A 17,331-nucleotide genomic window follows, 5' to 3' on the forward strand; every position below is an offset into this window, starting at 1 on the left:
AGGTTAACTTGCCAAATGATGGAAGACGTGAAGCCCAGCTACCTGAGTTGCCACAGTGACTAAAGCCATCCTAAACTAGTGTGGCCCCAGCAAACTGCTGACACATGAGCAAGCCCAGCTGAGACCAGCCGAGCCCAGCCAGCAAACTACCTTGCCCACACACAGACCCATGATCAACAATAAATGGTTACTGTTTTAAGCCATTGAGTTTTGGAGGGGTTCGTTCTACAGCAATAGCTAACTGATGGTATCAGAAGTGAGGTACTGCCACAATTTTAAAATTAAATATGTAATATTGGTTTTAGAACCAAACAGTGGCCTAAGGCTTGAAAAATGGTGAGCAAACTCTTAGCAAAAGCTGGAAAAGGGTAAGAAAATTTTCACCGCATGCTGAAAAAATGGGAATTTGTGCATGTAGTAACAAAATATGTGGCCAAATTGTGTTCTCTATAGTACTCAGAAGATGAAAAAGTTACTTAATAAACATTTAGATTTGTCTGAGATTTCCAGGCAAATGTTAAGGCAGCTGGTTGTTCCCAGCTGTGCATGACTAAGGTAACAGGGAAAAAAAAGAGATGAGCTAAAGAAAAAGTGATCAGTTTACAAGCAAAATTTAGAAGGAATAAAGAAGGGCCAGGACTTGTTGGTTTGGAAAACACAACTGCTTCTCATCTCCAGTCTCTCAGCTGGCAAAACATTCTCCAAATGTATAGTCTGGGACTGCAGACCAAATCAAGACGTAAAACCCCCTCATTAACGTCTCTAAAAGAATAATGAAGGGGCCTACAAGACCCCCTCAGCTAAATAAAAGGCCTTCTGTGGTCTTAAAGGAGTTGTCTCACAGAAGTCTGACACACCCAAAATAAGTCTAGAAAAAGTGTGTCTCAAAAACAGTTATAAGTTTGACTCTTCGCATATAATAACACCCAGCAACTCTACTCCCAGGCAGATAACCAACAGAAGTGGGTGATCATATGTAACAAGAGGCATGCACCAGGATGTCCACAGCGGTAATACTCATAATAGCTAAAAACTGGAAACAACCCAAATGCCTATCAACATTGTAATGAATATGAATATAAATTTTTAAAAACTGTACTGAATAAAATGTGTTCTTTCATATAATAATATGTTATACAGCAATGAAAATAAACTATATCTATATGCAACAAAAATGAATAGCAAAAACACAATTTTGAAGCAAGCAACACAGGAAAATAATATAATTCCTTTTAAATAAAGTCAAAAATAAAAGTTAAAACTAAACTGTGGTGTTTAGAGATGTATGATTACGGGGTAAAAATATAAAAACAAAAAGAAAATATTATCATAGAAGGTAGACTACATGAGAGGGAAAAGAAGGGGAAACTATTTAGAAGAGGCCAAGGAGAGTTCTGGCAAACTGGCAATGTTTTATATCTTGATCTGTGTAGTAGTTACACAGATGTCAGCTTTGTGATTAACTGTACATTTGTGTTTTATGTACTTTTCTGTACATACATAATTTAACATGTATAAAAGATGTGCATCAGTGAGACCAAAGGACTGTGGCAGCCAAAGAACTAGGAACGTGTCCAGGTTCAAAAGCACTTTAGACAGAACTATTTTGTTTAAATGATATGCTCTGCTGAGATTTTATTCAATTCATGTAATCAAAGCAACACTGATTTATTCTGTCAGCCTGTTTAAGACTAAAGGGGAAGAGAGGATTCCCTGTGTTTGCTTAATGATTCAGTAAAATCTAGCAGGTACTATATTATGAGATGAACTATCACCATTTCTCATCAGGAGCACCATTCACTTTCAATAATAGTTCTTTTTTGTTTTCTTTTTAAAATTTGTTTTATTTTTGGCTGCATTGGGTCTTCGTTGCTCTGCGCAGGCTTTCTCTAGTCGCGTCGAGCGGGGGCTACTCTTCGTTGCGGTGGCTTCTCGTTGTGAAGCATGGGCTCTAGGTGTGCGGGCTTCAGTAGTTGTGGCACGTGGGCTCAGTAGTTGTGGCTCGCGGGCTCTAGAGCACAGGCTCAGTATGTGGCACACGGGCTTAGGTGCTCCGCGGCACGTGGGATCTTCCTGGACCAGGGCTCGAATCCATGGCCCCTGCATTCATAGGCGGATTCTTAACCACTGCGCCACCAGGGAAGTCCCTCAATAATAGTTTTTTAAGATGTGTGCTCAATAGCGATTCAAAAAGTCCTGATAAAATATTATTCCTCCATCATTTATCTACTTGTTCTTCAGAAGTTCCTTGTGAAATTTTACTGTGATGAGAAACGTTTGAGTAGAATTGCCTCCTAGCCCCATTACAGCTGCAAGCAAAGTCCTAGACTTTTTCTGCCAGGGAAAGAGCAGAGATGCGAGAAGCCACAAGAGATGAGAGAACCTTCCCTCAAGGCTTCAGTATGTATCGCAGCTGACGATCAGCTTGACTACGGTGAGAAGAGACATGTATACCACAAAATAATAATATGCTACACTTAGAACCTTCTCTTAAAGAAAAAGGCACCACTGTAAAAAAAAAATGCTGAAAAATCATACATCATAACTTATATTTGTCCAGTTCATATTCTACTGCTACACCATTTCTGAAATCTGTAACACAAAGTATAAAAGAGGGTTACAGATTGATTCAGTTAAGAAAATACTTTTCTTTAAAAATCTAAACTCATTAAACAAGAAAAAAATCAGCTTTAATCACTAGCTAATAACTTTAATTAAATTTAATTTTTAATTTTTAAATTAAAGAATGTACCAGTTGGCTGATGTCAGTATTGGATATAAGACTGTTATAAATAAAACCTTAGATTTTCCCATAAATCTATAATTGTGAAATGGGCTACAGGGTTGGTAGCATTATATTTCGAAAGAGCATTACAAATCAGACAAAATGCAATTTTAAAGTACAAGCTAAAATGTTGAGATCTGTGGTAGATTTAATTTTCCAAATATAGACACAATACCTTTTATCCCACAGGCCCCTCTTTCAATATGACCTTAACACTTCTCTCATAGAGAAGTGTGGTCAATATCCCTGCCCCGTGAAGCTTGCAGACCTTTATGACTCCTTCAACCAACAGAGGACAACAGAAATTATGCTATGTGACGTACGAGCCTAGGTCATAAAAATGTCATGCACGTCTGCCTTAGGATGCTCTTGGATTTAGCTGCCATTGGCATTGGATTCAGGTTAAAGCCTAAAGGGCACTGAGGACAGTGTTAGTGGAAGCCTAAAAGGACCAGAAGGGGTTGTTGGTAAGGGTTTAAAAGTACGGAAATGTGATTGGAAGCTGCAAGAAAGGGGTTCCTTGTTTTATTTTGGAGGGAAGTTTAGAAATACTGTTGTTGGCAGAAAAATTGAAAATGGGAAATGTTCCTAATGAACTCAATGACTAAAAGTGCCACTGGGTTTCTTCTCGTTGCATATAGGAAAGAGATAAGCTAAAGAATGAACTATTAGCTCCAAAAGAGCAAGGACTTGCTGGGTTAAATAAAAGTGTGTGAAGTTACAAGGACCTCCAGATGACAAAACGATTCTCAAATAACGAAATGGCTTTCAGGTAAAGATCAAATCCAGAGTAGGGCTGTAACATGCTGTGTTAAGATTTCAGAAAGAGCTAAGACAAAGCCTCATAGAAATGTTCAGATTGACAAAAGGTCTTATAAGTTATATTAGTATGTTTATTCCTATATAACTAATTACCACAAAATGAGTGGCTTAAAACAACATCAAATTATTAGTTCATAGTTCTGTAGGTCAGCAGTTCAGACAGGCTTGGCTGGCCTCTCACAAGGGTGTAATCAGATGTCAGGCAGGGCTCTTATCTGGAGGCTCTGGGGAAGAATCTGTTTCCACACTCATTCAGGTTGGTGGCAGAATCTAGTTCTTGCAGCTAATGGTCTGTGATCCCTGTTTCCTTGCTGTCAACCAGAAAACACTCTCTTCTCCTAGGGGTTGCCCTCATTCTTTCTCACCAATGTCTCCATCCTCAAACCAGCAACACGCAGAGTCCTTTGTATGCTTCATATCTTTCTGATTTCTCTTCTGCTACCAGCCAGAGAAAACTTTCTGCTTTTAAAGTGAACAGTTTGGGCCAAGCCCACCCAGAAAAACCTCCGTATCTTAAACCAACTGACTTGGGACTTTAATTAAATCTGTAAAAGATAATTATCTATTTAAACAAAAACAGTATAGTGTAAGGCTTATAACATATTTAAGAAAAATATGTGATAATAAAAGCAAAAGGCCAGGGGTTGGGAGGAATGAATGTATACTACTGTAAAGTTCTTATCAGTGCCTGGACCTTGACACTAAAGGAAAAACGCGTGCCCCCATTCACGTTTTAATGCATATTTTAACGGTTAATATTTTTCCAGAACATTATTGAGAAACTGAAATTCATAACATTTTAAGTTTAAATATTTTATTTATATCAACAACAGCATGTTTTAAGTTTACTTTCCTGATTTTATGGAAGTAAACTTATCAATAATATTTTTAAAATCTACTTCTTTGTTTATGTTATTATCAATTGAGGGAAATGCCATGTTAAATAATTTCTCTTGACAAAGTGACAATCATAAGTAATTTTAAATTAACTTCAGTTTACTGAAACTTCTTTCACAGGACACCACTGTAACTGGTATTGTTTTAAAAAAAATTCTCAAGGTCACTAACAAATTTGGGTAAAACTGTACTAAGCAAATTTCAAAACAGTTTTAGAAGATCCAAACATCATGCTGACTTCATAGTATAATTACTGATACTGCATGCTGCTAAAACTATTTCAGATGAAATTCTTACAGGACTTAAATAATCTAACTTTTTTAGAACCAAGTCAGTGGCTGTTTTTTGTAAATAGAAGTACTCAGAAAATAACTTTTCTCTGGTTAAAAATACAAAATTTGAAGACACTTCATTTAATTTTTCATATCTTCATAATAATGTGAGATTAGGATGCCCATAATTTCTCTAATTTCTATTTTATATAAACTTCCCAATAATAATTTATACTCTCATCTGGTGATCTGTATATTTCAAACTTTTCATTTTTATTTTAAAATTGAGCAGGTATATTCATAACTCTTGTTAACGTTCTGCATTCATCAAACATTCAAAGTTATATTCTCCCACTTGTTGTAAGCAAAGGGACAGGCTTTTTATTAAGTATGCAGCTTTATTTTTAATCAGATCATTTTATTGTAGAGCTTTATTAACCTTTTTCACTTGGTTCAAACAGCTAGGAAAAGAAGGTCACTAGCATCAAAGAACAAAATTCAGTAAGGTCTTTTAATAGACCTAATCTTCCCTTAAACATTTTCTTCCTAAATTTATCCTAAAGATATTAGACAAAAAAAAAAGGAAGGAATGATCTTCTTTATGCCTTCTACTTTCACAACTAGTTCTACTTCTGGCAAAACTTAATAATGGCCTTATAAAGAGTTAGGCATTTCAATTTTGCTGCTCTAAACTGGAAAGACCTCTTTAAGTAATGAAGATACCAATGTGCTGTATGTAATAGACACTTTTACATTTCCTACCATATTTAATTCTCAGAAAAACCTTGGAAGGTTGCTATTATTGTCCAAACTTTCAGATCAGAATTTGAGCCTCAATCAGGTAAGTAACCGCTCGAGATTCTTTAGCTATTTCCCAAGAGGTAAACAGTGTGCTTCCAAAGCCTGTGTTGCTTTTACTACATACCAATGCCACCTTCAAAGTCCTTTACATTATTCTGTATTATCTGTCAAATGTAATACAGAGCTATTTTTTAGCTGAATGGTAGAAATAACTAGGAACCAGAGAAATGCTTTGTCCCAGGACACACACCTATTTAATAAGGTGTGTATTTAGTAACAAAGTCTAAACCTTCTCTACAACAATATTAACATGGGAGAGGTGAGGGGGGAAGGAACCATGAATAAAAATCTTCAACCAGACCTTTTAAAATATAAGAAATTAAAATCACAGTTGTTCACAATTTTTTTGCTCCACAGTTTATTAGGATAATTGATTTTTATAATTCTTATACTAATGTATGTGATATATTTTAGCGACCTAAAATGAAAAATTAATAGGTGATTAATGCTGCAAATATAAAGGCAAACCCCTACTGTGCAAAGCAGTATAAGTAGGGCGTACAAGAATGGAAGCCATGGAGACAGTCATGTCTGAATCTAAATCCAATTAAAATAACATGGCTGGTACCAACAGAACCCGGCTCAATAAAATTTGAAGGGAAATAGGGAATCATATTAGAATTCTTCAAATTGGCATTAACTAGGTCAATATACTCACATTCCTCCCTGTCAAATTTAAAAGTTAGGAACTACCATCTATACTATCTTATCCCCTCCTTTTTTCACTAGGACACACAGAATGTTCGTTTACCTATAAGATTTTTACAAGAATATACTTCCCTGACAAATATAGAATACCAGTGAGTTTATATTTAAGAACCTTTTTTCTCTCCTAACAGGCTCTAATCCTATAAATCAGTAAGAGATTGGTAATAGGCAGGAGACTTTCTTAATGAACACACTAGTACTTTTAAATTCTAAGACAAGAGAACTTGAAGATTCTGAAGGCATAAATTAGTAAAACATAAGAGGGACCAAAGCACAAACAAGTCATCAGTTAATACAAGTGACATATTTAATTCATGTGAATTTAACTGTGATTCAGCTCAATTCAACTATATATATATGGACTTCAACTATACACTCTGCAAACAGAGATAGAATACTAATTAAATAATGCAAGCAATGAGGCCCACCATTCCCTGAACGAGTGTAACTCCTGGAGTCAGTGTGAGTGTGAGACGGAAAATGTGAATCTTCTGTTTCCTCAGTCGATGTGTGCTGAGGCCTCATGTACTAAGGTGATTCTAGGGCTAAAAGACATACGTGCACTGTAAATCTAAATGTTCAACTAAAGAAACAGCAAACTGTTCTAACAAACTTCTGAAGGAAAACAATACCGCTGAAATTGACTTAATAAGAAATGCTATGATGGGATCCAATGTGGTACTTTCCTAAGGCATTTCCTCTCCCTCCCAAGAAGAGTCTTGTCTCTATGAGATCATCACCTTCTGCACCGACAATCAGAGACCCTAAAACCCATCTCTCCATAAGATTCCTTATATATAAAAGAAAAAAAAAGAGAACATCACTCTTTTTAATATTAATGTGCAAAAAGAAAAATAAGAAGTTTTATGGGAGAGGCTGGCAGAAATGAGGATTAGGGAAAACTACGTGGGCTAATAAAGGCAGTCTTTGTAGATTTGGGCCAATTTGCAATATGAATCGCTTAATGTAAGTTAATGAATTATAAACTGATAGAATTTTTTAATGTAAGTTAATGAAATATAAACTATCTGATAGAATTTTTACATCAGAGTTTCAAAAATTACCTAAAACTATTTGTAAACCAAACTTCCCCAAAAAGAATATTGGAAGCGAAAAGCACCCTCAAGTAAACAGGTCAAGTTTGCCCTCTGTCGATATATACAATTGACTGGTAGACACATTCTGGTCAGGAAATGTTTACACTTTCATGCAAGTGGCTATGGTTAAGCTGCTAAGTACAATTTTCAAGCTCCAAATTCAACATCCCACCAGCAATTAAACAACAGGATAGAGAGAATTAGGTATAAAAAAAAGATAAAATATTTTACAATTTCTACTTCTTCCCATTTCTGAGGGAAATCATGTTTCCTAAGCCTAACTCACATCCTGGCGCTGACAAAAAAAATGATCATGTTTGTACTCTACAGTGTGGTTAACCAACAAGGCAGTCTGAGGCTGGGTGACTGGCTGGGCCCTCCAGTTCCCCCAGACACTGCTTGGCTGCCCCAAGGGCAGAACAAGGCAATCAATATTCAGCTAACCTGTTACCTACTTGCACTTCAGCTGAGCAGCTATCATCTAGAAAAATCCGGTACAGACTCTATTTTACTACCAGAAACTCCCTGATTCTCTAGTACTATGAGTACTTCATCACCCAGACAGCCCTGCCAGAAAAGAATAGGAAAACTCTCAATGCAGTCGTCTATCAAGGTCATTCTCTCACTCCTCACACTTGGCAAATGGAAATAAATCACCTACCCTCCAGAGAGTTTCATGACGATCAAAACAAAATGTTTAAGAGCAAGATAAAACCATACAGACTGTAAGAATAGGCACTAGCCATGGACCTCACTAAAGACAGACGGCAAAGTAATCACTGTGGAAGCACAGTGGTTACTTTATTAAATTGTACATTATTTTCAGTCCTTCTGGGCAAATAAAAAAAAAGTGACTTATTGTTTATTAATTTCAAGGGTCCGATGAGACAAAGTATAAAAGCACGTAGGATACCTGGCATATATTAAATGGTCAATAAATGTTATCTATTATCATTACCTTCTTAATTGTTTAAATGTGGCAGTATCAGGCATAGTGGTTACTTTCTGTGCACTGCAGCTATCCAGACACTCAGCTTTAATGAGCTCCATCCACCTAGGCTGACTAGAATTCAGAAAAATACAAAGTGGCAGCACTTAGGAAAGAGACAACGAGGTATCTCAGCCACCTGCATATTTCATATAATATTATGAAGAAATTAGATGTCCCCTCGGCCTCCAAATAGGTCATAATCCATATGAACTGACCCAAGGCAACTTGTGGGTTTACTTCTTAAATAAACAAAATTTCCTTATGAGAAATGTTTACCTTTTTTTAGGAATTACCATTAATTAGACCGCATTTTAAACTGCATTTTTTAACTTATTTTTATTTTTAAACTTGTTCTTGTCCTATATAATATCCCCTCATCTCCAAAGATCTCTACTCTTTAGAAGCAGACAGCTGAAATACATAGAATTAGGTAGTACTTAATTCATAGATAACATGTGTACCATCAAAGAGAAGTGTAAATACACTTATATGGCTGCAGTGTTATTGTTACTCATTACCATGCCAACCTAAAATACCTGAGGAGGTGACTATAATTTAACTTATAAACGAATACACAATACCCACTGTCAAAGCTAAGGAATCTATAAATTATATCTAAATATAAATTTATATATAAATCTATAAATTACTTATCTGTCTACAGCAAAATGCTTGATAAATTTAAATCGTTCAAGCTACTTTAGGTATATGCTTACAATGTTCATATTTTCTTGTACTTCGGAGTCAAAAGAAGTCAATATACATAAAAATCAGTTGAAAAGTAGAGAAAATACCCAAATTAAAATGAGGATGAAAATCTGAGCCATCATTTACATGAGGCAGAAGAACTTTTGATTTCTCATTTTAAAACAAGACTATCGTAAAACTAGCAACAGATTTTTGGTAGACTATTTCTTCTATTATTATACATTAACAATTAAATAATATCCTCCTCCTCCTCTCTTAACTAAAAAGGATGATTGCAATATGCCTGCCTCACTGGAGTGTTTTGAGACTCAATATTTGTAGATTTTTGAGCCTTGTGGCTGAAAGAGTGAATACAAAGTATTATAATCAAGAATAGCGATATAAAAACAAAGATGGTTTAAGATAATAGAAAATTACAAGTGGCACAATGCCATACTACCCCTGAGGACTTGTTCTTTCAGAGTACATACTCTATGAAAGGTCACTGTGGGTGAAAAAAAAACCCCACAGGGAGTTCAAGTAGCCTACAATGCAATATTAGTAATTAAGGAAGTGGTATTCTTCCTCTATATTCATTTGGGAATCATTTCTACTAATTAAGAGAAAAGGAACAGTGATTTGTTAAAAATGATGGTTACAGAAAATTCAATCTGAATTCCAACAGCCTGGTTACAAAGGAGAATACTGTAACACTGAACAATTTTTTTAATAAGGGCAAACTACTATACAAGCCATCAAGTCAGTACTCAACTATCTTCCAAAATAATATACTCCTAAAAATATTTTCCAGAATAATCTGTTCCTAACACAATGTTGAACTATAGCACTGCAAATTCAAATTTAATTAACATTAAGTGCCTACTATGTGAGAGTCATTCTATCAATAATAGGCACTTCACAGATATTTAATTCTATCAATAATCCTAGAAGACAGGTATTACTAGCCACATTTTCAAACTGGGAAATTTGCTGCAGAAAGATTCAGATTCTTGCCCACAGTCTAAGAATTTAAACTCAAGTCATCTCACTGTTACACTATAAATCCAGTGTACCCCCTTCATTCCGTCAGACTAGGGTCTCATCTGGCTATGCCAATAATCAACTGACAAACCATTCAGCCTCACTGGGCCTGAGTTTTCTCAGTAAACTTAAAGGGTTGAAATATTCCCTAAGTTGGTCTCCTTCATCCTCCTTCTCTCTCTCTCTCTCTCTTTCTCTCTCGCTCTCTCTCGCTCTCATTCTCTGTCTCTAAAATGTACTATTTTAATCCTTTTAAAGTATACAATTCAGTGGCTTCCAATACATTCACAATGCTGTGCACTAATTTCAGAACGTTTTCACTACCCCAGAAAGAAACCAATAACCTTTAAGCTGTCAGTCCCCATTCTTTCCTTCCCCCAGGTCTTGATAACTGCTAACCTGCTTGTTGGTTCTGCCTAACCTGGATATTTTATATAAATGAGACCATACAATATGTGACCTTTTATGTCTGGTTCCTTTTACTAAGAAAAATATTTTTGAGGTTCATATACATTGTAACATGTATCAGGACTTCATTTCTGTTTATGGCTCAATAATATTCCATTGTATGTGTATACTACTATTTGTTTATCCATTCATCCATTGATGGGCATTTGAGTTGTTTCCACCTTTTGGCTACTGTTATGTACTGCTATAAACATGCATGCAGATATACATATTTGAGTCCTTGTTCTCACTTCTTCTGGGTATATATCTAGGAGTGAAACTGCTGAGTCATTCAATAGCTCTATGTTTGAATTTCTGTGGAACTGACAAACTATTTCCCATAGTGGCTGAACCACTTTACATTTCCACCAGCGATATATGAGGGTCCTAATTTCTACACATCCTCACCAACACTTGTTATTTTACTTTTTTTTGTTTTTAATTATAGCCATCCTAATGGGTGTGAAGTGGTATCACTCTTGTTTTGATTTGCATTTCCCTAGTGATTAATGATGTTGAGTATCTTTTCATGTGCATGTTGGCCATTTTCATATCTTCTTTAGAGAAATGTCTATGCAAGTCCTTTACCCATTTTTTATTTGAGCTGTTTGCCTTTTTGCTGTTGAGTTGTAGGAGCTCTTTACATATTCTAGACAGAAATTCCTTACCAGGAATTTGCAAACATTTTCTCTCATTCTTTAGGTTACTTTTTCTTTTTCTTCATAATGTCCTTTGATGCACAAGTTTTTAATTCTGATGAAGTCCAATTTATCTATTTTGTCATTCGTGCTTTTGATATTATATCTAAGAATCCATTGCCATATCCATGTAAGATCTCTTTGGGCTGGAAAATTCCATCAGCCTTTGCTCATTCCATAAATAAAGTTGTATATGAATAATAATTCTATTTGTTTTACTGCTGAGAATTATAAAAGGGTTATTTTTGGAGTTATTATTATATTACCCTTACCAAGGAAGTGGCAGTATTTTAACTTTGGATAAAATGGCCCTTTAAAGATGGATAGGTTGGAACTCCTTGAGATAAAATGGAATAACGCTGAAAGAAACTGCATTTTTGCTCGATTATAAAAAGAAAGGAAGAAGTGGAAAGAGAGGGAAGAAGAGAGGAAGGGAGAAGATTCAAATAAAAAATTCCCAAGTGACCCTGGAACTAATGTGTCTGAGGGTCCTCTGTATGACAAACGACTCAAGGGAGCCTGCGGCTAGGGTTCCAGTTTTATAGCCAGATTCTCACTCTCCATCACGCCACCCACAACATACACCATATCCTCACTTTCCAACTGATCTGATTTAGAATCTATGGTCCATCACTAAAATCACTCCCTTGTACACAAGGCCAATCCTTTGTCCCTTTCTCCCTTCACCTGATACACTGGCAAAGATGAAATGCTGATTAAACCCAATTATCTACCTACTTCACAGTTGCATCACAGCAACTAAAAATGGATGAAGGAAAATGTACACCATTTCAACAGTTCTCATTTCAAATTCATGGTCACAAATCTCAAGTGGGCAATAAGCACTGGCCAGTAACAGTGAAACAGCCTAAAATAACTAGTTTGTTCATTTTCCCAATATCCAAAATAACTGTTTCATACTTCCTCCCCTGTTCCCAAACCTTCTAGACCTACCCACTACCTCAACTAATGACTGCATTCAGAAACAGAAGCAATCGGACACAGCTTCCTCTTCTACCACCCAAACTACCTACCTACTCCATTCTCTTTCTTTTTTCTGTTACAACAAATAATGTGTTCCCACTCTCATCAAAGTCCAACCCTTTCATTTGTGCTCTGGCCCTCTTATCATCTCACTTTCTCATGGAACTTGTATCCCTCTCTGTCCTGCAGCGTCAATTTCTCCGCAATGGATGTGGAATCGGCATACAAACCTCCTCTAGTATCTCCAGTCACTGAATCCACATTCCCCTACATTGACTATTCCGTTTCTGTTTCTTGAAGGAGTTACGTAGGTGGTTGCTTTCACTTTTTTGCCTCATTTTCTTTCCTCAATTTACTCCAATCAGGATTCTTTTGCCTCTCAATTGTGATTGAGACCACAATTACCAAGGTTATCAGAGAAGTCCATCTAACCAAATCCAAGTCATATATGTATGTCTGTTCTTCTCTTTCCTGGCCCCTCAACAGTATTCAATACCGCCCTCTGTCTCGAAACACCTCCTTCTCCTGCCCCACACAGTGATCACCAGTGACCTCCATGACACTAAATTCATTTTTTTTTTAAACTGCTATATAGTGATTGTAAGTTCAGGCTATTGTGGCAGGTGGACCTGGGTTCAAATCTTGCCCATATTACTTTCTAATATCCAATCTAGGGAAAGATACTTAACCACTGAGACTAGTCTTCTTAATCTACAAGCTAGGGAAAATACTAGTACTTAATTCACAGCTGTGAGGGTTAAATTAGTATCTTTTTATTTTCCTCTCTTTTACCTCTTACAGCATGTAATATTATTCACCCCCGACGAAATACTCTCTTGCTTTGGTCGCTGGCTGCTCCTTTCCCAATCACTGTGATAAGCTCCTGTAGCTCTACTTGCCTTTTAAATTTGGGAGTTCATCAGCTTCTATACTTCCTCCCTAAGTGACTAACCTCTTCCATCTCATAACTGAAATGATAATCAAAACCTCGATGATTTCCAAGTCTCAATTTCTAGTCTATAATCCACTCCCCACCTCACCAACTGCCATCCAAACAATCTCCACCTGGATATCTCAGCTACCTCATACTCAACATGCTCAGAAGATAAGCCTCTATCCTTTTTCATGTGTTCTTTCCTCTACCTGGATATCTCAGCTACCTCATACTCAACATGCTCAGAAGATAAGCCCCTATCCTTTTTCATGTGTTCCTTCCTCCATCTGAAACTCCCCTGCCTGTTGCAGTCTCCAACTCCTTGCTGTCAGTTTCCACAGTTCCATGTATTTCCTTTTGTAACAGTCACTAAACTTAAATATATTTACCGGCTTAATGTATGCATTCCCTTTTAGACCATAAGCTCCATGATGGAAAATAAAACCTGCCTATATCACAAATACCTTGCCTAGTACCTCATGCATGGTAAAGGTTTAATAAATGTTTCTTGAATTGAATTTGAGCTATTTTAAAAGTTGTTGCTTATTTAATTTATTGAACTTTAATTTATTGAATTTTATTTGTTCAGATGTCTAATTTACTGTTAACACTTTTATTTCAAAGTACATAAGCCACTCATTTACATTACTATCATTTCTAATCCATAAAAATACATTAAACAAAATTTAAAGGTACTTTTAAACATATTCTATTATGTTTGAGGAATTCTACAATTATCAATTGCCTCCAGATTTCAAAAAAGTAAAGAAGTTCAAAAGCTAGGAAAGACAAGTGAGGGTGATACTGTTTGCCTACTTTGAAATTTCACTATTTTTTTTTTTTTTTTTTTTTTTTTTTTTTGCGGTACGCAGGCCTCTCACTGTTATGGCCTCTCCCGTTGCGGAGCCCAGGCTCCGGACGCGCAGGCTCAGCGGCCATGGCTCACGGGCACAGCCGCTCCGCGGCATGTGGGGTCTTCCCGGACCGGGGAACGAACCCGTGTCCCCTGCATCGGCAGGCGGACTCTCAACCACTGCGTCACCAGGGAAGCCCTCACAAAATTTTTAAAAAGAATTTTAGTAAAAAGATGATTTTTTAAATTATGAAATACATGGAGTATTTTTTAAAAGATTTTCTCCTCCAAGTCGTTTTTATCATTTTCTCCACATGAATACTAACTTCCATCACACTGTGTATTAATATTTCGTTTTTACTCATCAAAAATACACAGTGTCTAAAACTATTTTTGCTAGCTTAAAAGTCTTATCCATAGATAAATGCAGACTTTCCATTAGGCAATCTAAAGTACAGAAAAAGACTTATACATACATACTCTTCACACGCATATAAGGGGGTTCATTTTGTGATACCAAGGAGCTATACACGTATTATTTGAACACTTCAATATACTTGAATACTAAGATCTTTAAGAAAGTCATACTGATCACAAAACTAAAAAAAAAAGAAACCACAATAAATTAAGGAAAGAGTTTTGTATTGCTCTCATTCAGAACACATGACACCTTAAAGGATACTATCATTGAGAAACTGATCACAATGAAAAAGGATACAAAACAAAATTAAGAATCAGAAAACTAGAGCCACAAAGCCTTAGGATTACTTAAATAAATAAATTTGATTGCAAAGAACCAGGCTTTTTTTTTCAAAGTATATGGGCAATTGTCTACCAAATAAGGGTTGTTTCTATTTACTCTAACTGCTAGAATATTTTATGAGATTGCTTCTACATGTTCTATAATAAAATAAAACACATAAAACAAAAGCTTCTTTAATGTGTATACTAAAGGAATAAAGAAATTATAAATGAGAGCGCTCTATAATCTTACAAAAATACCAGGGCTTTTCACTGGTCTCCTAAAATTATCCAAAATAATTAACTAGTTATCAAAGAACCTACTTTCGAGATAGTAATGTTACACTTTTCTCCAGAAGCTCTTATATTCTTTGAATGCCACCTTTGAGTGTGTGTGTTCCTAAAACGATTATGAAAAGCCAATTATCAAACTATAGTAAAGACCTTTTTTTGGTTTACACCCTTTCACCCAGTAATTACGCTCCTGAAGAATAACCATAAGTTCCAAGGATGCTTTATTCATTCATTCATTTGTTCATTCATCATTCAATAAGTGTTTACTGAACACCTACCATGTATTTATACACAAAGATGTTTATCACAATATAATAGGAAAATACTGGAAGCAAACTCATTATTTGACAACAGAGGAACTGGTAGGAAATTGTAGTAAGTCATAGCCAAAACGTGATGCAGTCAATCATTTAATATATTAATGATGAGTCTGAATATGGGAAAGATCTGTTACAGAGTTAAATGAAGAAAGCAGAATATAAAATCAAAGAAAACTTTCAAAAGAAAGTAGCTATTAAAAAAAAAGAAAGTAGCTATTGAATGAACACTGAAATAAAAGAGACTGCACAGTGGTGGTAAATCTGTGACTTTTTCTTTCCATATCTATAAAATTTTCAAAATAAACGTATACAACTTAGGTAATAAAAAAAGAACCAGAAACATCTTCTTTAAAAGACAAGCAATATTCATCAATCATTTCATTTCAAAAGTAAAAACCACTGACCTGTCTTAAAATTCTAAACCCTGAATAAAACCATCCCAAATGACACAAATAAAAGTATCTTGACACAGACCTGCTCATTATACAAAGCTAACTTTATAAATTTCTGATCAAAATCAGTGAGTAAAAAAGCCCAAGACTTCATAGAATGTCTTTTCAGATCATAAGATAGTATACTTTAGAAAATGAATAACTGCTATTTATCAAAAAAGAAAAAAAAAGTTCTGACTGATGAATGAGACTACCTTCTCATACCACTGAACAGTAATAACAGTACTGAACAGTAATAACAAAACTTCAATTCTTTTTCTTAAACCAAATGCAAACATCACTGTTTTTTAAAAAATCACTTATAACAGAGGTATAGGAAAAAAATGACTGGAAGGTCATATAACAAAACATAACAATGCTGTGGGTACTAGAATTACACTTGATTTTAATTGGCTTTTTTCCCCTATATTTTCCAAAATGTCCATTATAAATATATACACAAATATTGTAACACAGAAAAATAAACTTAAATTATCAAAAGAATATGCTGAAATATATTCACTATATAGATTAGATTAATAAAAATACAACATTTGTAAAATTTAGACCTGTTCATCAAAGCTGCTCAGAAAAATCTGAAGGTCCTTCCGAATCAGTCAATACAAACATTACCTTTAAGAAGATCAAAATACTTTAAATTTCTAATACAAAGAGTTCATGATTTGAACAGCATATGTGTGTTTTTCTCTTACTGAAAAACCTGTCATATATACAGCTAAGGATGTGTTTTTAATGATATACCCTATTTCTTTGTTCACGACACGTCAACATCAATGATGTCATACAGCCCTTACAATAAGGTCTGTTAATAAATGCAGTGTCTATTAAACTGAGACAACATCAAAACATACAACTTTACTTACCACATAAAAGAATATATGTGTCTTTCATTGACTTTAGTGTAAAATTGTTTCAATTTAGTCAAAAAGGAAATTTAGAATCCATGTAATTGTAGTTTTATGAAGAACAATAATAAAACAATCATTGCATTTTAGAAAAGCTTTCAACACCTTGAAACATATACACATATTACAGGATAACTGCTAAGTTATTAAATAAGCAAAATGATACAGTATCCTAGCAATAAATATAGCATAGGTCTCTGAAATAAAATTGCCTGACTTCAAATCCTAGCTCTGTTTATTAGTTAGGAATAACCTAGGAAAATAAACTAACCACTACATGTTTCCATTTCTCCATCTATCTATAAAATACAGATAATAATAAGAATTCATACCTGGAAGAGACGTTTTTTAAATATCAAAGGAGGTAATACCATATCTACATAGAGTAAGCAATTAAAAAAAAAAGGCTTTTTTCCCCCTTTTTCTCAATCTAAATAGAATTTGTCATACATTTTGAAAATAAGAATGAAGACCTCTAATTTTAAAAATTGGTATTAAAAGTCCTAAGTTCACTCAAGACCATAATTACCCTTCTGCAACCT

General features: G+C 35.1%; 1 protein-coding gene and 1 long non-coding RNA gene across 10 annotated transcripts in view; both read right to left on the minus strand.

Annotated features, from left to right (window-relative positions):
* COMMD10 (COMM domain containing 10) overlaps positions 1-17,331 on the minus strand; it is a 172,200-nt gene that overhangs the window by 121,447 nt on the left and 33,422 nt on the right. Inside the window, exon 6 of one of the 9 annotated variants that reach the window (XM_027099703.1) lies at positions 2,067-2,592. The exons of the other annotated variants lie outside the window; for them this stretch is intronic. Within the exon in view, the coding sequence (XP_026955504.1) occupies positions 2,575-2,592 (18 nt within the window). The 3' untranslated portion in view covers positions 2,067-2,574. Of the gene's footprint in view, positions 1-2,066; positions 2,593-17,331 lie in introns of those variants that run through there. 9 annotated transcript variants of the gene reach the window in all.
* LOC113616416 (uncharacterized) lies at positions 13,072-14,133 on the minus strand. Its single transcript, XR_003431293.1, has 2 exons — positions 13,451-14,133; positions 13,072-13,372 (listed from the first exon to the last, which is right to left on the minus strand). It is a non-coding gene; the product is annotated as an uncharacterized LOC113616416 (long non-coding RNA).

The sequence above is a fragment of the Aethalodelphis obliquidens genome, unplaced genomic scaffold, assembly GCF_003676395.1.
Source record: "Aethalodelphis obliquidens isolate GAN/ISIS:26980383/991018 unplaced genomic scaffold, ASM367639v1 scaffold4, whole genome shotgun sequence".
Lineage (NCBI taxonomy): Eukaryota > Metazoa > Chordata > Mammalia > Artiodactyla > Delphinidae > Aethalodelphis > Aethalodelphis obliquidens.